Here is a 25,021-nt window from a genome sequence, read left to right as displayed (position 1 = left end):
TCCCTTTTTTAGAATAAAAATCAACTATAGATTTGCATGTCAGGAGGAATGACAGAAATATTGTGCTCCATTGTCATTTGAGCAACTGCAGCCTAATTAAACGCAGCAAAACTCTGAAAAGTAGGTTTGCCAAAGAAAATAACTTCCAAAAGTTTTAGAGCAGACTGTTAAGATGTACATCTGCAGCTATAAGTTCCAATGTGGGGAGAGCAGGGAAAGATCACATTATGTGTTACAATGTTGGTGGAATAAGTCAGACTTCCCTAGAAATTCAAAGGAAATAAATTAGTGACAGTTAAAAATGCATTTGTATTCTAATATCCGCAGAAATTAACTATAACAGTAAAAGTGGAAACAGCTCTTTACACCAGCCATTAATCTTTGCCTTTAATCATTTTCTATGGGCTATCTTGCTCATCAAAGGCATTTCTGCAATCACGTACTTCTAAGTGCCAAACTGCACATGACATCAATCGTATGAATGCAAGAGGCTTTCCAAAGAGTGCATAGATATGGCTGGAAATCATTACACATTCTTCGAACATAGGCATAAAAAGTCATAGTTTCTCTTTTTCCTACATAAAAAAGAAAGGCGTATAGGAGAAATATTATCAACGTCTCAAGTGACCCACCAATTTGTTGCCAGAAGCTCAAGTGTCCTTACAATGGCCAGGGCCATTCTGGCAATGACAGAAGCATATGAAACAAAGGCTAAGAATGTCTGTCGGCTTGGCATCAGAGTTAGGGCCTAGGTATGCTAAGCTGACAAAAGACCTTCAGGTAGTGGCAACAGGTTATGGGAAAGGCATTTGCATGCTAAATGTTCCAGGTTTAATTCCTGGCATCTCTAGGTAGGGCTGAGAAGGACTCCCTGTCTGAAACCCTGAGAAGATGTTGCAAGTTACTGTTGACAAAGTCATTTCCCTTCCCCAGGGAAATGAAGTTGCGGGCTGGTCATGAGCCCGCCCCATGCGCGGGGGGTGGGGCTGGCTTCTGCATCATAGGGAGTCCCTGGCTGTGTCACTCCTGAAGGAGCATCTCCACCCCCATCGTTCTACACTGAGGTCCAGCACTGAGGGCCTTCTGGTGGTTCCCTCACTGCGAGAAGCCAAGTTACAGGGAACCAGGCAGAGGGCCTTCTTGGCAGTGGCGCCCACCCTGTGGAACACCCTCCCACCAGATGTCAAAGAGAAAAACAACTACCAGACTTTTAGAAGACATCTGAAGGCAGCCCTGTTTAGGGAAGCTTTTCATGTTTGATAGATTACTGTATATAAATATTTTGTTGGAAGCCGCCCAGAGTGGCTGGGGAAGCCCAGCCAGATGGGCAGGGTATAAATAATAAATTATTATTATTGGGCCAATCAAACTGCTCGTGGCGGAAACTCGGCCCCTTTTGGTTCCTCCTTGCACAGTTCTACCACCCTCCCTCCCTATAATTAGGCTCTTAATCCTTTGACCTAACTATGGACCTCAGGATCTGAGCCTTTTGGGGGGAGATCATCCAGTGGCTCCATCAACCTGAAGCCCCCGTCGCCCTACAGCCACAGTACTGCCCTGCATTCCCCTACCATGTATTAAAACATCAGCGGTGGTCCTCATGTAACGGTTGCCAGGAGTCCGCTCACTGGTTGACAGAAGTGGACTGCCACACCACCATGGGCTTACTACACAGGTAGTGTTTCTTTTAACTATCTGTGTATAAGATGACCCTCAATTTTTGAAAACAAAAATCATCATCTTATACATGGAAAAATACGGTAATAGTCTGGAAGAAGTTTCTGATGGTAAGAGCTATTCTTGTAGAAGGTTGAGGACTCTCATTCATTGGAGGTATTTAAGCAGATGTTGTGATTGCCACCTGTCAATGATGCTTAAGTTGAGATTCCTGCATTGAAATTTTGGACCAGATGACCCCTGGGGTCCCTTCAAACGCTATAATTCTATTATTCTACTACAAAGCAAAATATGCTGTTCATATTATAAGTTCTGAATGTACATCTTAATATCTGGATGAAATAATGTTTTTAACTGTAACTCTTTTTAAAATGTTTCAACTCTTCTAGATTTATTTATTTTTTTAATTGTGGATGTGTCTGCCACCCTGGGCTCTTTCGGGAAGAAGAGTATAATAATAGTAATAATCCATATTCTTGTAATTAAAATCAGGGCTTTTTTCTAGCCAGAACTCGCCAGGACTCAGTTCTAGCACCTCTCAGGTGGATGCCATTGCTATTATAAAAGAGCAAGGAAGGCGTTCCTGTGAGTTCCGGCACCTCTTTTTCTAGAAAAATAGCACTGATTAAAATTAACAAAAGATTTAAACAGTTTCCAATCATTCTAACTAATTTTTATCCAGACATTCTTTGCTCAAATTTCTGTTACTATGTATTACTAGATGGTGAAGTCATACAGCAGATGTTTAAATTAGGCATTTTGATTTAGACAAGTCTAAAATAGCATCTTTCATATGCAACATAATGCAGGAAAAAAGAAAAGTCTTTTGTACTCAAGAATTCAGGAAAGCTCTGTATTGTGAAGTTGCTGGAAAGATGTGCCTGACAAGCCATTTTCTTTTTTCTTTCTTTCTTTCTTTTTGTAATGAATTGCTATTCTATATTTAACAGCAATTTTGCAAATAAATTGCTATTCTTTCAGTTCATGGTGAAGATACACATTGCCAGAAACAAACATTCTCAAACTGGCCTACTAATAAATCCTATATTTAGTGTTGCTGCATATATTGCTCTCAAGATTTGGATGCCAGGAAACACGGCTTACCTGTGGTCAGTTTTCCACATCCTGATATAATGTTTAGAGGCTCTTGCTGCCTGGAACAGCCTCATTGTGTTGCAAGCAACCATGACTTCGTCCGTGGCCAGTAGGAGCATTGTGTGAGGTCATGGCCACTTACGATGTGATGAGGCTGATCTGTGTAAATAGGAACCCCTGCACTTTATAGCTGCGAATGGGGAATGGGGGAAGGTAGAAAAGTCATCATAAATATGTCAATTTGCACAGCACTGCCATGGTTGGGCCACGTTGCACTGAATTCTGAACTCAGTTGCAGTTTCCATGTGTATTTTGGCTTCAGATGCCTTGCAAAGACGTTTGAAGTATAATACAGCTAATTCGAAACAAAATCGGCTATACTTTCTTCATAGGCATTTGACTGTGCAGCTGAGCACTGCGCTGAGTGCTGCTTTAAGGGATCAGTGTCCTGCTAGTGTCCTGAAATCCAGCAATCCTTTCAAGGCACATAACTGACATACGTCTCTAATTCCTCCTTTGAATGAACATTTCAGCACCGCATTTGCAGCTAACCATAAATCTTTGCATATTTAATATGATTTTCACACACACCTGACATTGGAAAGGCACACAGTTGGAAGTCTATGAAGAAACTCAGGCAGTGTAGTAATAAAACTTGGACCAAGGATGCCATTAGTTTTATTTAGTTAGTTACAGATTCTTAATCACCCTTCATCCATTTGTACAATATAAACCTTGAGGATCACTCATAGTGGCTGGCTTATGCTTGTATTCTTGAGCATCTCACTAGGGTTTATTTATGCATTTGATATTTATATTGTTTCTCACCCACGGTCCGCCACTGCCTATGGCTTCCCTTCTCCGCCCCCGCCACATGGCAATTAGGTTTAGGGGGGAAATCTCACATTCATGAGATTAGGACTGTTTCTACCCCTTGCTCCTAATTTCTGTGCAGAAGTGATTGGGGGGCAGCTGGACATAGAAGGGTTAACCCTCCTCATGTGCAGTGATCCCCATACACACAGTAATTATTTTTTGGAGGGGAAAGGTCCCATTCCTAAAAACCTCTGGATTCAGATATGGTAGAAACCTTTTTTTTAAAAAATGCCCTTTTTATTTTACATTTGAATATATTTCAAACTAAACTCATTGTCAATAATAAAAAGTAGGCGTACAGACCCATGAAATAATTCACATCAGCCTATGAGGAGGTGATAGGAAAATTGCATCTATAAGATAGACATCTCTTTGTACCTTCTACAAGTCTGTTTTCAATCATTTGTCTCTGCAGGCGATAAGAAAGTTTTGGGTCTTTTGCCAAATCACAATGTGTGGCCACCATATGAAACAAGCTAATGCAGCCTGCTTGGAAATTAAGAGGATGCCTGGTTTAAAGTTGGAAGGGGAAGTATGTATGTACTTGCCTGATATTGAAAAAAGTATTTTTTTAATAGAAAAACACCACCACCTTATATTCTCACTGAAGTCCTGGGAGGCAAGACTCCATCTTGCATTTCTACTTATGAAAGAAGAAACTAGCAACATACAAGGGACTAGGGCTCTGGATCATATATAGAAGTTGGTGGCATTTTAGCTGGTATTTCAACATATGAGACTGCATCCTGGACTGCTAAAACACACAGTACTTAACTGCATGGTTGTAGCTAGGGCCAGCACAGGCCAAGTGTAGCTAGGGGCCAAGTGTCCTAGCATAGTCTGCTGCTGATGCTGGACCAGTACCACTCAAGGTGGGCAGCTAGATCTGTCAGACACTTGTTATAATAATAATAATAATAATAATAATAATAATTTATTATTTGTACCCCGCCCATCTGGCTGGGTTTCCCCAGCCACTCTGGGCGGCTTCCATAGAAACCAAAAATACACCAAAAGAATGTTTTCTGTTTCTTGCTGCAGGGTTAATTGTTATTCCTAACATATACAATCACTTTGAATTTTGTGATTTTGCTATTTTATATTTTTTTTTATTCATTTATCATATTTTTACTGCATGTTTTTTTTGTATTAGAAGTGTTGTTTTTATTTGTTAATGCTTTGTTATCAAAGAAGACTGCATACCCCTCTTCGGAATTCCTCATGCCAGATTTAGTGATGATACCTCAAGAGGAGCCCAAACTCATGCCAAAAAACCTGGCAAAGTCATGACAAAGTCACATTTCAGTCTGCCATCTTGATTCAAAATGGTATCTGGCATCCAAACATTGGCAAAGACCACTGCCCCCACCTCAGGAACCTTCATGCTAAGTTTGGTGCTGATATTTTGAGAGGAGGCTAAACTTACACCCAAAAAATGGACGAAGTCATGCTGAAGTCATATTTCTGTCCACCATTTTGTTTCAAAATGGCACCTGGTGTCCAAATGGTGACAAAGCCTGCTGCTCCACCTCAGGAATCTTTGTGCCACATTTATTTCAAGAGGCAGCTGAAACTATGTCAGAAAACAGGTGAAGTCAATCCAGTCACATTTTGTCCACCATCTTGATTCAGAATGGCAGCCTGCATTCACATTACAATGAAGAGCCCCTTCCTCCACACACTTTGGTTACCCTCACGCCAAGTTTGGTGATGATATCTCGAGAGGTGTCCAAATGTATACAGAACAAACGAACGAGCACACAAACTACTTCTCAAAATACTGAACAGCCGATGAACCATTTTTTTTTTAATCTATGACCTACAGTTTAAACAAATGACAAACATGAACGGTATTAACTGGTTTGCATTCTTACAGCAGAGAAGAAATGGTTTTTATATTCCATGAAATATATTTGTAGATGCACAGCCATCAAGTTGATGTTTGAAAAATGCAAGCTTATTCACGTTCATTACACAAGTCTTGCCTCATTCAGCCACGTCTGCACAGAGGGAATATTTTCTTTCCTTTGATCTTTAGGAGCAAGAACAGATTCCTGAAACCTGACAGGGCCATATTTATCCAAAAGTGGCTTTTAATTTTAGCTGCAATCAGATATTCAGACTCTAGCACCAGCACAAAGCTCATAGGAATATGCATGGCTTGTACCACTGGGGTACCATTGGGAGTGGGAATCAAGGAGTCACTAAAGCACAAGGCATACCATGAGCCAACTTCTCATAGCACCTTGATAATGTTTTGCCGTGTTGCAGTAATTTTCAGGTATTTCAGAGGGAGCGCCTTTAAATTTAAATGTCAAGGAGCACACAGACTTTCACCCCACAACTCCTGTAGGCTGCAAAAGATATTATTATTATTATTATTATTATTAATAATAATAATAATAATAATAATAATAATTGAATTTATATACCGTCCTATACCCCGGGGGGGGGGGTTGTCTCTGGGTGGTTCACAGAATTAAACCAAGATGTAAAACCACAAAATACCTAATAAAAATAAAAACAATCCAATAGCCCCCCCCAAAAAACACACATTTTAAAAGGGCATAGGATATAAATCAGATCAAAGGCCTGGTTAAAAAGGAACTTTTTACCTAGCACCCAAAGGTATATAATGAAGGTGCCAGGCAAACTTCCCTGGGGAGAGCATTCCATAGATGGGGAGCCACTGCAGAGAAGGCCCGTTCTCGTGTTGCCACCCTCCGGACCTCTCAATAGGAACATGTGAAGGCGTCATATACTGAGTCAGAGCATTGGTCCAAAAAATTCATCATTCATACACTGACTGGTAGCTGCTGTCCGGGGTTTCTCTCCTGGAGATGCCAGAGATCGCACCTGAAACCTGAGCTCAAGCCACAATTTCCCTTATTAGACCTCACTGGAAACAATCTATGGCTTTTTTAAACCGGGGAGCACTGTTTTTCTTTGTTATTATGGCATGTATTTCTGTGATTTTAGACTGCAAACTGTCCTGTGATCTTTGGGTGAAGCTTGGCATAGAAATTTAATAAAGAATAATCCTCAAGGAATCCGTATAATCTCCTTCTAACACCACATAACCTCATGGCCATCACATCCATAGGTAAACTATGTGAGGTGTGAAGAAATACTTCCTTTTGTCTGTCCTGAACTCCCCGTAATTCAGCTATGAAATCGAAAGTTAGTCCTTTTTAGGCATGCAGCCAGGAAACGAGTATTGACTACTATCTAAGAGAGCTTTGCTGGGCGGTGGTCGGGCAAGAAGAGTTTGTTTCTGGGCTGATGAAGCTTGAATAATCCAAACCTTGCCATAAAGTGCCATTGTGCATTATCCTTTCTAACAACTCTTTTGAAGGATGTACAATGCTAAGATGATGGCTGGAAGAGGGAAGAAGTGCTTCTTTCCCCCTTCTGCTGATTTCCTGCTAAAAAGGCCACCTTCTTTTACCCCTGCTGGGAAGAAGACACAGACACCCATATCTTTTCAGCAGTGACAGTCAAAACAGAAAGGGAGCATATTTTAAGCAGAAAAACAGTGTGTGGGGGGAGAGAGCTTAGAAGCCCCTCTGCATGCACCTCCCAGGCCTTCCTTTTAAATTTTAATTTCTCAATAGCACACAAAAATGAAAAGATTTGCAGAAGAATTCAAAATGTGCAGTTCCACCCAGAGAGCAGGTCCTTGGAAACGCTGAACTCCCTCTAACAGCTGCACATTACAGGGCAATTGCGGTAATAATTGACAAACTGTCTTCCAGGGAAGTTTGTCCGCTATTTCTGTTCTCATTGAGAAACCCTTGATAAGCCTCCAAGGAACCCTAGGAGCGCACTTGGAAAAACACTGCCTGACTGAAATGTGCAACCATTCACCCCCTCCCCAAAGCATCGAAGTTTGAAGCTGGCTCTTTTTAAAAGCACCTGTCAATGCTTCTGGAAGAGGTTAAGTACTGTGATTATCTCTCTCTGACTTCCCCGTGCCAGCAATAACACAACACCAGCACCAGCGCAATGTCTGAAGAGGGAGGGGGCAGCAGAACACTCAAAATATCACCCCAGCATTACAGGAAAAGCATGCAGGCATTAGAAAACAGGCCTCCAAAAATAGATCAATTGGTTTCAAGTATCAAAAATGTTTTCTTTTATGCCAGATGTGTATCTGAATTATTTGCAAACAGACAAAGCCTTTTCTCTTCTAGGAAGGTTCCTCAAGTTGCTGAGCTGCTAAGACCTTTTCATTTAATCAAACTCATCAGGGTTTGTTTTTTTTAATACTGAACTGCTTTATCTTGCTCTTGGTTTTAATATATGGAATTTGTTTTTTTGTAATCTGAACTATTTTTATTGCAACCTGAATTGTCTCTTTGCATTTTATGATTTGCCTGTAAGTTGCTTTGAGAATTATTTATAGAGAAAAGTGAGGTATGATTCCCCACCCCAGCTCCCCAAAATAAATGTCATGTACAGCTCACAGCCCAGCACATGAAATATTCAGAGAAACTTTCACCATCCAATTAACTATTTGTGATAAATAGTGCAAAGGTCTTGCTGCACCCCAAATGTATGCAAGTCTCAGCGAAATGTGTTTCTTTAAAATCTGATCACCTTTCAAATGTTATGGCTGGTAATAAAGGCAAAATGCTAGGTGGGCATATGAGGAGAGACCATAGCTTAGCAGTAGTACACAAATTCTACATGCAGAAGTTCCTGGAATCTGCAGTTCAAAAAATCAGGCAGAAAGTGATAGGAAAAGCATCTGCCCAACACAATATTGAGCTAGATGAACACATTTCCTAAGTTTTTAAAAATGCAAGCATGAAGGTAACATATCTTCCCAGTGTTTATGTTCAGCAGTAGACGAGCAAAATTTCCCCAAAGAGATTGCCATTTAATACGATGCAAAGAGAATCACAAATAAGATGCAAACAGAATCACAAATAACCATTTTGAACCAAACGTGTATATAGGTGCTTAAAACAATACAAAGGGAGGCGGGATTCAACAAATATTCTCAAAGACAAAAAGTTTCAGGCAAAATACAAGTGCCGAAAGAAGCCCAACCACAGGCAGATCGCACAGCTGTTAAATTGCGATCAGCAACACTTGAGCAGCTTGCTCATCCAAAGCAATTTCCTTGTGGGCTAGTAACAACATCACAACTGGCAACACAACTGGCTCAAAGGAGAGATGAGACTGAAGGGGAGCGGAGGAAAAGAGAATTATGCATCATCGCAGAGCCCAGGTGGCAAAGCTGACAGAAAAATAGCTCTAAAGACCTGAGGATATCCATGCCCGGATGCAGTGCTTTTTTTCTGCAGATACATAGGCGTACACGGAACAGGCACCTCCCCCCAAAAAATGTTAAAATTGTGGCACTTACTGTAACAAATTGATGGTGAGTACTTGTACCTGGGAACCAGCAACCTGCACTATGCTACTATGTGGCAGTACCCTCGCATATACAGTGGTACCTCAGGTTACAGATGCTTCAGGTTACAGACTCCGCTAACCCAGAAATAGTACCTCGGGTTAAGAACTTTGCTTCAGGATGAGAACAGAAATCGCGTGGCAGTGGCGCGGGAGGCCCCATTAGCTAAAGTGGTACCTCAGGTTAAGAACAGTTTCAGGTTAAGGACGGGCCTACAGAACGAATTAAGTTCTTAACCTGAGGTACCACTGTACCATTTCCACCATTTAAAATTAGCCACAGTTCCAGGGCTAGATTAAGACCTTTAGAGGCCCTAAGCACTTATTTGGTGCCCCCATATATATCTAATTCAAAATATAAACAATAATAAACTGTAAAAAAACATTATTTTTTGAAATGAAGTGAAACCTACAGTACAAAAGAAAATGTTTATTTTTGCATACTTCCACTTTATTAATATTTGGAATTTTTTTCTCCTTTTCTAATTTCTGTGGTGCCCCCCTTCCCTCCCCGTGCTTATTTTGTTTAATGGTTAAACCAGTCCTGCACAGTTCCACATCTCCAGAAGGTGGCAGGAGCTTAGACATACATCCTTGATGAGGGAGCCTGTTGTGGAGGTGCCTGCTTGCACCGCTCTCAGAATTTTGCGCCTGGGGCCACTGCCCCTCTGGCCTTGCCATGATACACCACCGCTGCCACAAATTCCATTGCAATGAAAAAAATCCCACAACAGGATTGCAGATAGATTTCCCCCGCTGGAAATAATTAACATGGAAACGAGCACCAAACTGTGAAAGATCACATAAATTGCAAAAATTCACAGGTTAGGAAATGTCAGGAAGACAGAATGAAGTACCATCTGAATGCAACCCTTAACTATCTTGACAGGTACTCAGATTCCTGTACTCAATTTCAGTAAAGCAGATTGGGAACCTCTGCACATTTACTCACAATGTGAAAGTCAGTTTCCCCCCCACAGATGAGTCTCTGAGATGATCCTCCTTCTCTTTGCACCAGGTATGGAGGGTCCTTGGCAAAGCGCCCTTGGGTTAGACCTCCTCCTCCATTGGTGGGCCTTGATGAACTTCCTGTCAGTGGTGGGTGGAAGCAGCAGAGTGCTGGGCAGCTGCGAGCCACCATTTAAATTTCCCACAATGCCCTGGAACACATTGCATCAGGAGCATTTGGCAGGAATGAAAATGCTGTCTCCCAGACTCAGCTGTTGATAATAATAATAATAATAAATTTTATTTATATCCCGCCCTCCCCAGCCAAAGCCAGGCTCAGGGCGGCTAACAACAAACAAATAATCAAACAATCAAATAATCCAACATTCTAAAACATTTCATTATAAAAATTAATTAAAATCAAATTAATGGCAACCGTTAAGCAAAGTTCTGTGCAGGTTGCCAGAGGAGGGAGTCAGGCTGGGCCCTGACCAAAGGCCTGGTGGAACAACTCTGTCTTGCAGGCCTTGCGGAAAGATGTCAGGTCCCGCAGGGCCCTAGTCTCTTGTGACAGAGCGTTCCACCAGATTGGAGCCGCAGCCGAGAAAGCCCTGGCTCTAGTTGAGGCCAGCCTAACCTCTCTGAGGCCTGGGACCTTCAGGATGTTTTTATTTGCAGACCATAGGTTCCTCTGTGGGGCATACCAGGAGAGGCGGTCCCGTAGGTACGAGGGTCCTAGGCCGTATAGGGCTTTAAAGGTTAAAACCAGCACCTTAAACCTGATCCTGTACTCCACCGGGAGCCAGTGCAGCTGGTATAGTACCGGATGAATGTGATCTCGCAGCGAAGACCCCATAAGGAGTCTCGCTGCGGCATTCTGCACCCGCTGGAGTTTCTGGGTCAGTCTCAAGGGCAGCCCCACGTAGAGCGAGTTACAATAATCCAGTCTGGAGGTGACCGTCGCGTGGATCACAGTGGCTAGGTCAGGGCGAGAGAGATAAGGGGACAACTGTTTAGCTTGGCGGAGATGAAAAAATGCCGCCTTTGTTATAGCTGTAATCTGCGCCTCCATAGAGAGGGAGGTATCGAAGATTACACCCAAACTCTTAACGGACGGTGCTGGCACTAATTGCACCCCCGAAGAGATGGGAGTTGACCCCCTCAATCCCATATCGCCCCGTCCCAGCCAGAGGACCTCTGTCTTCGAAGGATTTAACTTCAACCGGCTTCCACGTAACCATCCAGCCACAGCTTCCAAACATCTGGTCAGTGTGTCTGGGGCTGAGTCAGGATGGCCATCCATCAACAGATAGAGTTGGGTGTCATCGGCATACTGATGGCAACCCAGCCCAAAACTCCGGACAAGCTGGGCGAGGGGGCGCATAAAGATGTTAAAAAGCATCGGGGAGAGTATCGCACCCTGAGGCACTCCACACACCAAGGAGTGGCGGGATGACAATTCCCCCCCAAGCGCCACCCTCTGTCCCCGACCGGAGAGAAACGAGCGCAGCCATTGAAGGACTGTGCCCTGGATCCCCACGTCGGCAAGGCGGTGGTCCAGGAGTTCGTGATCAACCATGTCGAAGGCTGCTGACAGGTCTAGAAGAATCAGCAGCCCCGACCCGCCTCGATCCAGCTGCCTGCGGAGATCATCTGTTAGGGCGACCAAAGCCGTCTCGGTCCCATGACCAGCGCGGAAGCCAGACTGGAATGGATCCAGAGCCGAGGGTATTTTTTAAGGGACACCCAGGGAAGGCATCAGCTGAGGGCCCTGGCAGCTGCCTAAGGAGTACCAGCACACTGATGTGGAGCCTATTTGCACATCAAGGCAACAGCATTTTAACAGCAGGCTGCATGAAGAACAGTCATTTCAGACTGTGAACACCACGCATACAACTCCCAGTGGTTTGGCAACTGCAATTGTGGATTAAGAATGTAACATGGGCGAACAGGAGGCGTCACTGCCAGGGTTTACATGCCCTCGTAGCATACAGCTGACTGAGCCCCAGATAGCTGAATAATCCACAGAAGCTGCTAGGTGGCATTGCACTACAGCAAAGGAAAGGATCAGCAGGCTGCTGTTCTGTCCATATCCTCTACAGAGCGATGATTAAAGAACAAACCTCTTCTTTTGTTCTTTCATCCTTTGCAGGGTTTATTTGGAATTAAACATCTTGTTGGCATTGGCCCTGTTTCCTTCAATTCATTGCTGTTTCATTCAATTCAGCAATGCTGGTCACCAGGGTAGCTTTCTCATTTCATTGAGCTGAGATAAGTCTAGTGCTGTTGTCTGGGTTGTGCAGGCATAAAATGTAACTGTAGTCAGGTTTTTAATTTGGATCTGGGTGCCCTTTCAACAGCTAAAGCCCTTCCTTGGCTTCAATTAGCTAATGAGGCTTTTGCCGTCCTGAATCAGCTTCTGAGCTACAGCAGGCAACTGGCAGAAATAGCAAAGGTGGGTTGTACCTGCCCACATTCATCCTGAAAAAGAGCCATTGAGGGGGAAAAATGGGATGCAGTGCAGGGAAATTGTTCTTAGGATCTTCTATGGGGAGCTGGAATTCAGGGTACAGGGGGAAGACCTATACAGTGGTACCTCTGGATACGAACGGGATCTGTTCCGGAGCCCCATTTGCATCCTGAAGTAAACATAAGATGCGACTGTGTTTCTGCACATGCTCGGGTCGCGTTTCGTCGCTTCAGCGCATGATGTCATTTTTAGCGTCTGCACATGCGCGAGTGGCGAAACCCAGAAGTAATGCGCTCCGTTACTTTCGGGTCACCTCACTGCAGAGCACAACCCGAAAATACTTAACTTGAAGCTACTTCAACCCGAGGTATGACTGTATCTGTTATTAAATCACATGGCAAACACACTTGAATTTCTCCCCATTCATTTCACCATATATAACTTGATATTTTGCTCCATGCAGAAGGAACCCTTAAACCTGACTGATGTTCTGTGCTGATATACATAACTGTCAACTTTTCCCTTTTCTTGAGAGGAATCCTATTTGGAATAAGGGAATTTCCCTTAAAAAGGGGAAATGTTGACAGCTATGCTGATATATGTGACAAAAACCCAGCCCTAGAGCAGCCATCCCCTTCTTATATTTGCTTTGGATGGTACAGATGGGTTTTGCACAAGCATAAATGTTTTCATGGTGCCAGAAACAGACTACCTCACAGCACAATAATTTATTAGATTTACATCCTGCCTTCCAATGTGACATACGGAGTAAACATTTTCCTGCACAAAAAGAACTCATGATGCAGATTAAGTGCCCAGACAGTTTTCTTTTTGAAACCCCAAAAGAGTCTGGGACAAAACAATATCCCAATCAATGTATCCATTTTTTGTCACTGGGGTGCTTTTCGTCCCAGTCAATGTTAACGTATTCCATTAGGTTTTATATTTTATTTCTTTAAAGGGGGGAATTCTCTGCATTTGTGTGCCTTCTTTCGCTAGCTGTGCAAATTTTGCTTTTCAGATGACCAATGATTATTTGTAAGAGAGGAAGACTATAGGATGCATTTTAAAATTGCTTCATCCCAGCAAGATTGTGCTTGGTTTTTAGTGTGTTGTTTACTTTGAAAACATTTTGATGACTGTGGCAAACTAGAAACATTCAAAATACATTCCATGTTCCTCTCTCTCCCCCCCCCCCCCCGCCTTACAATCCACTGTGACTTGGTTTCTGAGGTAATGTATGCTGTAGGCTCAAGGAAACCACAATAATTCCTACAGCTGCGCTCCTCCCTTTGATTTTGACATCAAACTTAATCAGCTCTTAAAAAAATAAAATCTCACAAACCCAAGCTATTGTTTTCATGTTATTCAAAAGTAGTTCTAAGATGATTCAGCTCCTAAGCATTCGCGCACCCTTCTCATGTAAAGTATGGGCCATGCAAAAGCAATTGGGCATCTCTATTGTGCTGTCATCAAAGTTCATTCAAAAATATTTGCCAGTGTCTGTATTGCACTGACTGATTGGACCTGGGAAGCTATGCACCCCCTAAGTGCCTCTTCCTAGCACATCTGGAGGTCATATACAACAGAGAAAAACTCAGAAGAAGGAACCCAACCATGCACTGAACACGGGTTGAGTTTTTGGTGAAAATAAGATTTAAATCAAAGCCTACTTTAAGCCACAACACTACATTAAGCTCTCCTGCTTAAGGTAACAAGATCTAAACATTCAGAGTGGAAAAGGTTGAAATACAAACGTTCCTTCCCATAAACTCTGTATTTTTCTTTTAAATTATTACTATTATTATGGCTTCAAAACCAGTCTCCCAGCTGCTTCTTTCACAGTAGCAGCTGCCACTCCTGATTTAATACAAAATTCTAATTCAATACACGAATTTGTTCTGCAAAACTTAAACCACCCTATTTAATGACTGACATATTTTTATTATTTATAAATATTCTATCGTAATATTTAATGTCACGTTTATGTGGTGCATTATTTATAAAGTCTACATTTGTTTTTCCTAAAGAGCTAAGTATCAATTAGTGGATGCCATAAATAAATATTACTCACCTTGCAGACAACTTCTTGAAATGCAAGAAGGGGTAGGGAAATTAAAACCAGGACCCTTGCCAGTGTGTATGCTTGAGGTATTTCAGGGCTGAGTTCACAAGCAACTCATCCAACCGGATTAACATGGATGATCTACTTTCTGATTCACCACAGTGGTACCTTGGGTTACAGATGCTTCAGGTTACAGACTCCGCTAACCCAGAAATAGTACCTCGGGTTAAGAACTTTGCTTCATGATGAGAACAGAAATCGTGCGGTGGCAGCGGGAGGCCCCATTAGCTAAAGTGGTACTTCAGGTTAAGAACAGTTTCAGGTTAAGAACGAACCTCTAGAACGAATTAAGTTCTTAACCAGAGGTACCACTGTATTGGATTCAGAATTACATCTACCAAATGCTACCAAACCCTCCACAGAGAATGCAGAAAACTGATTTTTTTTAAGGGAGCAAAGGGTCCTCACACTGCAAACTTTGATTAAGCACTCAGTGTGCAGAACAGGTTCTAAAAGATGCCAAATCCCTCTAGTTTTCAGGTTAGGGCCCCAATCCAGATCAGTAGCTCAGTGCTGCTAATTTGTGAAAATAAGACCCTGCACTCAAATGCAGTACTACATAGCTAAGGTCATGCATAGCTTGGCCCAGACTGGACATTACTGGAGGAAGAATGGTGGACTAGATACCCCTTGGGTCAGATTCAATCTATATTGGCTCTTTATACAGTCCTATCCCCCTCATTTTTTTCATTTTTGGCTTTGCCTGCAACATGCAATTCTGGGCTGCATCAATAGGAGTATAGCATCTAGATCAAGGGAAGTAATAGTGCCACTGTATTCTGCTCTGGTCAGACCTCACCTGGAGTACTGTGTCCAGTTCTGGGCACCACAGTTCAAGAAGGACACTGACAAACTGGAACGTGTCCAGAGGAGGGCAACCAAAATGGTCAAAGGCCTGGAAACGATGCCTTATGAGGAACGGCTAAGAGAGCTGGGCATGTTTAGCCTGGAGAAGAGGAGTTTAAGGGGTGATATGATAGCCATGTTCAAATATATAAAAGGATGTCACACAGAGGAGGGAGAAAGGTTGTTTTCTGCTGCTCCAGAGAAGCGGACACGGAGCAATGGATCCAAACTACAAGAAAGAAGATTCCACCTAAACATTAGGAAGAACTCCCTGACAGTAAGAGCTGTTCGACAGTGGAATTTGCTGCCAAGGAGTGTGGTGGAGTCTCCTTCTTTGGAGGTCTTTAAGCAGAGGCTTGACAACCATATGTCAGGAGTGCTCTGATGGTGTTTCCTGCTTGGCAGGGGGTTGGACTCGATGGCCCTTGTGGTCTCTTCCAACTCTATGATTCTATGATTCTATGATTCTATGCTGTTATATTGTTTTCAGTGCTTTTTCACTAGGTGTCACTTTAGTGCTACTTGGATAGCTGACAGCACTAAAGCAGCGGTACTTGAAAACCTTGAACCCTTAAAGGAACTCTTCACAGATCCGCTAGCAGCACTCCCTCCAGATGTTTCACAGGAGATAAGGGGCTGATCCAGGATAATTCAGAGCGCAATTGTGTAATTTATAGTACAATCCTGTTATCCAGTCAGCATCTTTACAGCAGAGGTGAGAAACCCCAAGTCTGGTGGCCAATTCTGTCATCCAACCCTTACTATCTGGCTCATGGGCAGGAGCATGGCATTGTTTGCTGGTACCCGGGATGTTTGCCTGGCGGGGCAGGGTGTGGAGAGTGAACAGAACCCACTCTACTAGCTTAGCCCTTGCCACCCATGCTGCTGGGCAAATGCATGCAGAGGGTTCATGGGGCCTGCTGTGCCTGCCTCACCACAAGAGACAAACGGGGCCATGCTCTGCTGCCTGCCCACCCACCCATGCAGGAAGGACCCTGGCTGGCCACTGCAGCCCGTGGCGGCTGAATCTCCTCAATGCTGGTTGGGTGGCCATTCAGCAAGGGGGTCAGGGGCACAGCAGCATGGCCAGGCCAGGCTCTGGGGTCCAGAGACCCCTGGCAGCAGGCAGGGTGGAATGTGGATCTCTACGTTTGTGCCCCCTCAAAACTGTGCACCCGGGGCTGTGCCCCTGCCCCCCCACTACACCCCTCCTCGTAGGGCTCTCCTCATGCCATACCCCATCTCCCCAGGCTCACAAGCCCTGCTCTGTACCATTCTTGAGAGCTTTTGCTCAGACAGAACAGGTCCTTGGACTCTCCCTTGCCTGGAAGGAGGTATATGTTTTTGCATAAACCTCTGACTTTTGCATGGCTGGAATGTAGCTTACTGTACAAAAGATAAGAATCAATTGTGCCACCTTTAATCCTTTGTTTTTAATCAAAAGGCCTCAGCGAAATGCATCCCAGCTCACTCTCCCCCAGCCAAATCACCTTTCATGAAAGAGACTTTTCTCTTGGCGAGATGCAGCTTCCTGCTAAGGTGAAAAGAACAATAAACGAATCTGAAGCAAACAAGCCTGCAAAGAATTCCTTAAGGATCTGTAAACAGAACACACAGCAAGAAAGCACACATAGAGAGTGCCAAGTACGAAGACTCAAAAGCTTTCCCCGCTGCGATGCCATCAGGGACAGAGATGATCTTTGCAAAAGTTGTGAAGGTCGCATAGTGTTTGCTACATTTATGTGGCTTATTTTATTGTGTTGGTGCAGATTTGGAATCACACCAAGCCAAGAACAGTTTCAGCATGAACTTTCAAGACACAGTAATCATCCAGGTTGTTTTGTCCTACCCAGTGCCAGTACAGACACAGCATGACCTCTCAACTAGGGATAAGGAATGGGGTATCATGCTTGCTCCTCCAGAAGAGCACCAAGCATCTGAGTGAGCAGCTGGTTGAGGCCCTGTCACTCAGCAGGGTCCATCTGCCCTGGGTTCTTGCTTTAAAAAAATAAAATCAGAACTGACTCCACATTGGGGAAGTGCAGGTTGAATGTTGCTGACATTCAACCACCCAATTCTGTGTAGATCACTTGGAAAGCTGGCATTGCTGCCAGTGAATCTGTCAAGACCCACTGATAGGGGAGGGAGCCCAATCCCCCTTTGCTTCAATTTCCCTACCCCTCTGCTTCTGGATTTAACCAAAGTTAAGAGTTAGGTCTGCTTTAACTTTAATTATGGTCAATATTAATCTGGTTCTCTTTTCGTTTGCTAGTCAATTGTGGCTTCAAATAATGGCCCATCAATAGCCACAGTTAAGGGATAGGCCATGTTGCACTTTATTGTTTCCTAGATGGACTCTGCCGATGAACAATTAAAGGGACATGTCTGACCCCTCTTCAGAACTATGGTTGACTGATTTGAGCCAGATGTCATTGTTGCTTATTTCTAGTAACATATATATGTAGATTTTCAAACGTTTGTGAGCTACAGGGGTCCAAGACCTATCACCACTTTGTTGTCGTTTAGTCGTGTCCGACTCTTCGTGACCCCATGGACCAGAGCACGCCAGGCACTCCTGTCTTCCACTGCCTCCCGTAGTTTGGTCAAACTCATGTTCGTAGCTTTGAGAACACTGTCCAACCATCTCCTCCTCTGTTGTCCCCTTCTCCTTGTGCCCCCAATCTTTCCCAATATCAGGGTCTTTTCCAGGGAATCTTCTCTTCTCATGAGGTGGCCAAAGTATTAGAGCCTCAGCTTCAGAATCTGTCCTTTGAGTGAGCACTCATCTTAAGGTTTAACACTTCTGTTATAGCATTTAAAAAAAATAAATGCTGAATGTAGCCAAGAATCCAGGGCTGTAAAACCAATTGTGAATATTCAAGTCTATACAGAAATCACTACCATCACCATATGGAAGGGAATTACTAAAACCATCAGCTGATTCTTCTTATCTACTCTGTTCCTAGCATTTTTGCTCTATTTCTATCTATTGAACAAGAGGAAACTGTAAACAACTCTTCCAGTGGGATTCACCTAACAAGGCCTGTCTGTGGAATTCTTGTGCAAGGACTACTACTTGTGCAATGGGGTTGTCCCCCTTCCACTCCCCCCATCCTTGAAATTAGCTGGAGAACTCTCTAAACAGTGCACATGGGGAGGAGATGGGGCATCAACACTTGCGCAGATGGAAAGATTGGAAGAGTGCAGCATTCAATTACACCCCTTGTCAGAATTGCAAAACAATGTGCAACGTAGCAATGGTAGAATGGATTAAAAAGATCAGAGTGGCAAGGAACCACAATCAAATGTTTGTTCTCATCAAGCCTCTCCACCAGCAATTATCAACCTACTGAGTGACCTCCACATGGCAGGTAAAATGTTCTTTCTAGCTCCAGTGCTATGATCCAAGAAGACTGGTAATGGCATGGCACCCAATACTACATATTTAATCAACTATCAGAAGTTATATTGCACCTCTGTAAGGCAGTGCAAACTAGGCAGGAATTAAGTGTCACCTACCGTAGCCAGAAAGGCCTGGTGACAGACTCAGAATGACAAGTGTATGTAAGTGCTTTTGCCCAGTCCTCAACACACCGGTTGAAAGAAACTGACCTATATAAAGGGTTTTGTCCCAGTCTAGTAAGAAACAATCAGTATGCAGAAACAAATCCCCTCCATCGTGTCCACTCAGAGAGAGAACATCCCTCTCACAGTTACCTTTCTACAACATCCTCTCCGTTCCAGCAAGTCGAACTGTCTTTCATCACAAGATCACCATCACAGAGTCTTTCAGTTAAAGAGGCATAGAGTGTTCTGGATCGTTTCATGTAGTTGATGAATTCCCTAGAAATGAAAAACATAACGTTTGCAATGCAACACCCAGGAGCACATTTAACATTCTAGGCAACATTGTAATCTTAATCCGATGTTCATTCTTAAACTTCTGCCCAGCTCTGTCTAACTATTCTACTGAGTTAGCAATACATGAGCAAACGCATGTACTGAAATCCCAAAGGGTCATTCTTGTATGAATAGCATCTTGGTATGTGTGTGAAAGAGAGAAGTGGCAAAGCAGAGGAGATGGTGATGCCTTCCCTTCCCTTTCACTTTCCTCATTGAAAAGTTCCTGCTTCAAGTCAATTTCCTCAGTCACCAAGTTCCAAACCAAACCTTCCCCATTTTCAAGTGTGTCCTGGAGAACAAAGCAAAGACCCAGGTGGTGGTTACAGCAAGGTTTTTGCCTTTGGAATGGATAATATTTCTGCTGAAGAGCCATCCAATGAAATTCTAAGAGCAGAGTCTAGTCTAGATTTGTATAAGATACCACTTATCAAAAATCCAGGCATCCTAGTACTTCCTTCATTTAAATTATGGTGTCCCAAACTTGGATCTCCAGCTGTTTTGGGATTACATCTCCCATCATCCCTAGTTAGCAGAACCAGTGGTCAAGGATGATGGGGATTGTAGTCCAAAAGTGGTTGGAGACCCAAGTTTGAGAAACTCTGGTTTTAATTCTAACACCAAGGAGAGAAACAACTGAATAACGGTTGCTGGAAACTTCAGGAGGAAAGAGTCCTCTTGGCCACTGTGAGAACAGGATGCTGGACTAATTGGGCCATTGACCTGGTGACACGGAGCCAGCAGGGAAGGCTCCGGAGTTGGAGGAGGGGGAGAGTGCGGAGCCGGTAGAAGAGGCAGGATTGAGAGAGGGTGGAGTGGAAGGGGAGGCCACTCAGGCGGAGGCAAGTCTCCCTGATTTTAGAGAACAGCAACACCCCTCTACCAGCTCAGGCACAGAGGGAGAGGGAACACCCGTTCAGTCAGCCCAGGACAGGAGGGGGTTAAAACACAGAGAACAACGTAGACATTTGGGATTGTCCAAGCTGCTTTGCTGGAGGAGGAGCAGGAAGTTCCCACTCCTGGGATCTGCTATGGACCATTCGGACGCTTGAAGTGATGCTCTGTACCTTGTAAATAGTGTACAATAAAAACTGTAAATACAACTCTGATTGAGCAGGTGGATTTATTGCAAAGGGCTTATCAAACCTATCGCACCTGGTCTAGCAGTTTTTTTAATATTCTTATGTAACTGACTATTTCCAGAATACAAAAGTTCTAGGTATTTTCCAGACGCCTAGCCCTTACCATGAAGACAATCGCATTCTTAGCAAACAGAGGAGGATCCGGTATCTGTGTGCCTCAATCTCACCATAGCTGCAAGAGGATTTCCATACCACTGACCGCATCCTGAGCCACTCTCCCTCCCTACAGGTCCAGGTGCAAGAACTACTGGACACGTAGGAGGAGGAGTTGGATCATGCACACAAGTGCAATTCTTGCATTTTCTCCAGATACAGATAAAAGGCCAATTCTAGCTTAGGAGTGGCAGGCAAAAGTGAGATTTTAGTAGTGAAAAGTCTGCATGTTAGGATAGGAATGTACAAACTCCCTTTAAATACTGAACACAAAATTGAAATGCATGCTTTGTTTTGGAGAGTGAGATATAAATTTTCAGTATAGAAACAAAAAGGCTTGACTGAAAAATATGATTGAAACTTCAGAAGCTAAGAAGTATTGAAATTTCATTGTCTATGTTACCCATTGTCTATAAAATAGAGCAAGGAGAACATTTTCTGGTATGTCTTTAAACAGTAGACACCTTATTTTAAAATGATACCTGAGCCAAAAGTTTCAGTATTTCCCCCCCCCCTCTTAATAACATGGTTCTTCAATCTAGATGGTTGCATTTGAGTTAAGAAATTAATATTAGGGGCATTTTATGGTAATGCTGAACAAAACCTTGTACTCTTAAAACGAAAGCAAGAGCCTTGAGGTTTGGACAGCTCATTTAAAATGAAGAGACAAAAACATGTCAGCTTCTTTTCATTCTTACCGGGCCATTTTTTTCAAACTTCTGGATTTGTCATTCTTTGAAGCTTTCAGAGGCAGAGAACTGGAGTGGGCCAGGGAGAATAGTCAGAAGGCGGGGAGGAGGAGTGGGGAAGCAGGAATTCAGGCAAAGAAAGAAAAAGAAATGAGAAACAAAAAGTAATAAATTATTTGAAAGAAAAGATAATCAAGAACATGCACAGGATTAAACCAGAGAAGCACAAATGCAAATAAAAAAATATGCTCCAGCAAATAAAATATGCTTCAACCTATATATTAAAATATAATAATAAAGGCACAGTCCACCCACATTTTAGTTCTGGGTAGATTGTGCTCTGTGCTTGAGGATTTGAACTTTACTCTAAAACATGTTAAAATAAATTTATCCTTTTTTTTAATGGATACCATTACAAAATGAAGGTTCAAAACGCTGAAAATAAATCTCCTGAATTTATCTCCAAATGTCACATTAAGAAAAGTTATTGCATACATGTGAGAACAGAGCAGGACAAATGATTTGTAGATGAGAAGAAGCACATGTGAAAGTGCTTGAGATGGAAAAGCGTTCCTTCTCAGGGGAACAAAACACTTATTTCCAGAGGGAAAAGAAACAAAGAAAAGATCATTGCTCCTTCAGGGATATTGGAAGGGTAGGGTTAAGTGAGTAAATAAATCCAAATCTGCTTGTTTTAGTTTATATCCTTTGCGAAGTGATGTAGCTCAGTGGAAGAGAACCTGCTTTGTATGCAAAAGGTCCCAGGTTCATTCCCAGGTGTATCCAGGTGAATTTTTGGAGAAAATATCTCTGTCTGAAATCTTGGAGAACCCCTACCCATCTCTGTAAACAATACTGAGGCAGATGGACCAATGTTTGTATATATTCCTTATATTCCTATGAAATCCCTATAAAGGAATTTGGATTTGATATCCCTCTTTATCACTACCTTAAGGAGTCTCAAAGCGGCTAACATTCTCCTTTCCCTTCCTCCCTCACAACAAACACTCTGTGAGGTGAGTGGGGCTGAGAGACTTCAGAGAAGTGTGACTAGCCCAAGGTCATCCAGCAGCTGCATGTGGAGGAGCGGAGATGCGAACCCAGTTCACCAGATTATGAGTCTACCGCTCTTAACCACTACACCACACAGGCTCTTAAGGGCTTTATTTGAGTTACACGAACCTTCCTGAAACTTTAGATCACTGACATATTTTAACTCAGAAGGTCCTATGGGAAATCTTATGAAATGTGGGTGTTTGTAATGGTCTAGTGTATGTCCTTATATTGTTTAATATACAGTAAATATACAGTAAAATCTTGACATCATATTACCTCAGCTGTTTCCTTCTCCAATTAAAGTGCCAACCACTCTGCTTTTAAAAAGAGTGCATTTACAGACTGTGTTTAGTAGCAGAATTTATTAATGTGGATCCCAGATAGGATAGCCAATACCATCTATATGTAGGCTCCTTGTATGAGTGACTGCTCCTGCGATCCTAAAATGTTTCAGTACTGCTCATTTTGAGACTTCCAAGTTAAAAGAAAATTGTATTTCCAGGGTCCGTTCATTTCTGAGTTGTGTTTGGTAAAGAAAAACAAAAGAATACCACTAACATCTGCTGAATAGGCATAGCATCACATGTACATGCAGAGATAAGAAGAACTGAAATACCATGCAGTTTTTGTGCAAGCTTTAGTCATGCCAGCGTCATCCGCAGAGAAACAAGTTTCACAAAGTTCAAAAGATATGGGAAGAGGAAAATAAATTTAGATGGCGATAAAACAGAACCCCATTACTTTGAGAAAACATCAGCTACAGGAAACAGAGTGGGGGGGGGGAATGGGGAGGAAGGAAGAAATCCTTACCAATCTGGAACAGATTACATCACAATCTTGGTAGAAAAAGAAGGCTGTTCTAATATTTTATTCTATAGCTGTATGCTGGTCACCAGTTAGTCATTAGGACTGCCTACAATGTCGGCTGACTTCAGCCCCAACTGGAATCTGTAGCTGCTCAACTACTTTATGTTACTCTAGATCTTGAATTTTCAAATGAGCATTCACAAGAGTTCCTTGCATCAAAAGGGAACTACTTACAGGAACTTTGCAATAAGGGACACCATGTTGCTTGTTAAGGTATCTGAAGTTGGTTGGAGTATATTAGTCTAATAAGCTACAAATTAACACCTGAATTTCTGCACGAACTCATTATCATTTTAGATGGGTCTGATTCAGAGTTAGAATGAAGTAAGGCTGCTCACATGGGCTTTAACTGGTATACTGGTAATTGATATATTATTACCTCCAAACAGCTGAAGAACAATTTATTGTGCATTCAGGTATTCTTTTATCTGCTTGAATGCTAGAGACAAATAAGGCGTTTTGGTGCAGATTATATTGCTCTGCTCAGAAAATTCATATGACTACTTCTGGATTCTCTTATGGGTTAAATTAACCTGTTATGGAATAACAAAAAAACATAATAGGGGACCAGAGAATCTGCCTTATGTCTCAATTAATCAACTCTTTCCATTAGTGAACAAGAGAGCAGAACTCAGCTCTAGGAATCGTTGGATCCATCCCAACAATGCCATATGGGTAAATGCTTCTTACTCACCAGCTATGATGTTAAAATTTGGCCATATACTGCTGCAGGGCAAAGCACAACCTGCTCTTTCTCTTCAGTTAGGTTGTAACAGTAAGCAAGTACTCAAGGTAAAGGTAAAGGGACCCCTGACTGTTAAGTCCAATCATGGACAACTCTGGGGTTACAGCGCTCATCTCCCTTTACTGGCTGAGGGAGCTGGTGTTTGTCCGCGGACAGCTTCCAGGTCATGTGCCAAGCATGACTAAGTCACTTCTGGTGAACCAGAGCAGTGCACGGAAATGCCGTTTACCTTCCCGCCGGAGCGGTACCTATTTATCTACTTGCACTTTGACGTGCTTTCGAACTGCTAGGTTGGCAGGAGCAAGGACCGAGCAACGGGAGCTCACCCCATTGCAGGGATTCGAACCGCCGACCTTCTGACCGGCAAGCCCTAGGGTCTGTGGTTTAGACCACAGCGCCACCCGCTTGCAAAGTACATAATATTTACTAATACCAGGAGTGTAGAACCTATAGCTCTCCAGAAGTTGTTGGCCTCCAATTTCCATCAGTCACAGTCAGTATGGTCCATGGTTAGGGATGATGGGAGTTGTAGCCCTCCATATGTTTTGAACTGTAAGTTCCCCATGTGTAACTTGAAGCATTTAATCTAGATTTCTAAATAGGACCAGTTTCATATAAACATGCTTAGTGAATATGTAATTGAAGTGAGTATTGGAAAGCACAATTCTGGCTTCAGAAGTGTTGGATTTTTTTTTCCATTTTTAAAAAAAATGGTGCATTTTGGGGAAACTCCAGTTTCAAATTTATGAGGAAAAATTGTTGCATCAGGGTTACCTCCTTTTACTGCTTAGAGTATTTGAGTGTGTCATTGTCAGAGCCTGTGTCTCAGTTACTTCCTTTGCTTGAACTATGTTGTCTGGTAAAGGTCTCACTTCTTTTTCTTCAGGCTGTCCACACACTTTATCTACCTGCAATAAAACGGAGGGAGAGAAAATGATTACATGGTAAGAACTAGCAGGCGTGCTTAACATCAAAGCTCCAGTGGTGGAGAATCTACATGAGAAGGACCAC

The 25,021-nt window shown here is 42.8% G+C and overlaps 1 protein-coding gene across 2 annotated transcripts in view; it reads right to left on the bottom strand.

The window, feature by feature from the left end:
• LOC308477864 (glypican-5-like) overlaps positions 1 to 25,021 on the bottom strand; it is a 404,575-nt gene that overhangs the window by 216,598 nt on the left and 162,956 nt on the right. Inside the window, exons 4-6 of one of the 2 annotated variants that reach the window (XM_081006899.1) lie at positions 24,785 to 24,918; positions 21,352 to 21,411; positions 19,176 to 19,301 (exon numbers count right to left, since the gene is read on the bottom strand). In XM_081006899.1, the coding sequence (XP_080863025.1) occupies positions 19,176 to 19,301; positions 21,352 to 21,411; positions 24,785 to 24,918 (320 nt within the window). The remainder of the gene's footprint in view (positions 1 to 19,175; positions 19,302 to 21,351; positions 21,412 to 24,784; positions 24,919 to 25,021) is intronic. The other variant, XM_081006900.1, reaches the window with a different exon arrangement.

This window comes from Podarcis pityusensis, assembly GCF_964106645.2.
Source record: "Podarcis pityusensis genome assembly, chromosome: 5".
Lineage (NCBI taxonomy): Eukaryota > Metazoa > Chordata > Lepidosauria > Squamata > Lacertidae > Podarcis > Podarcis pityusensis.
The sequence above is the reverse complement of the archived record's forward strand: the minus strand, read 5'-3'. Positions and strand labels throughout refer to the sequence as shown.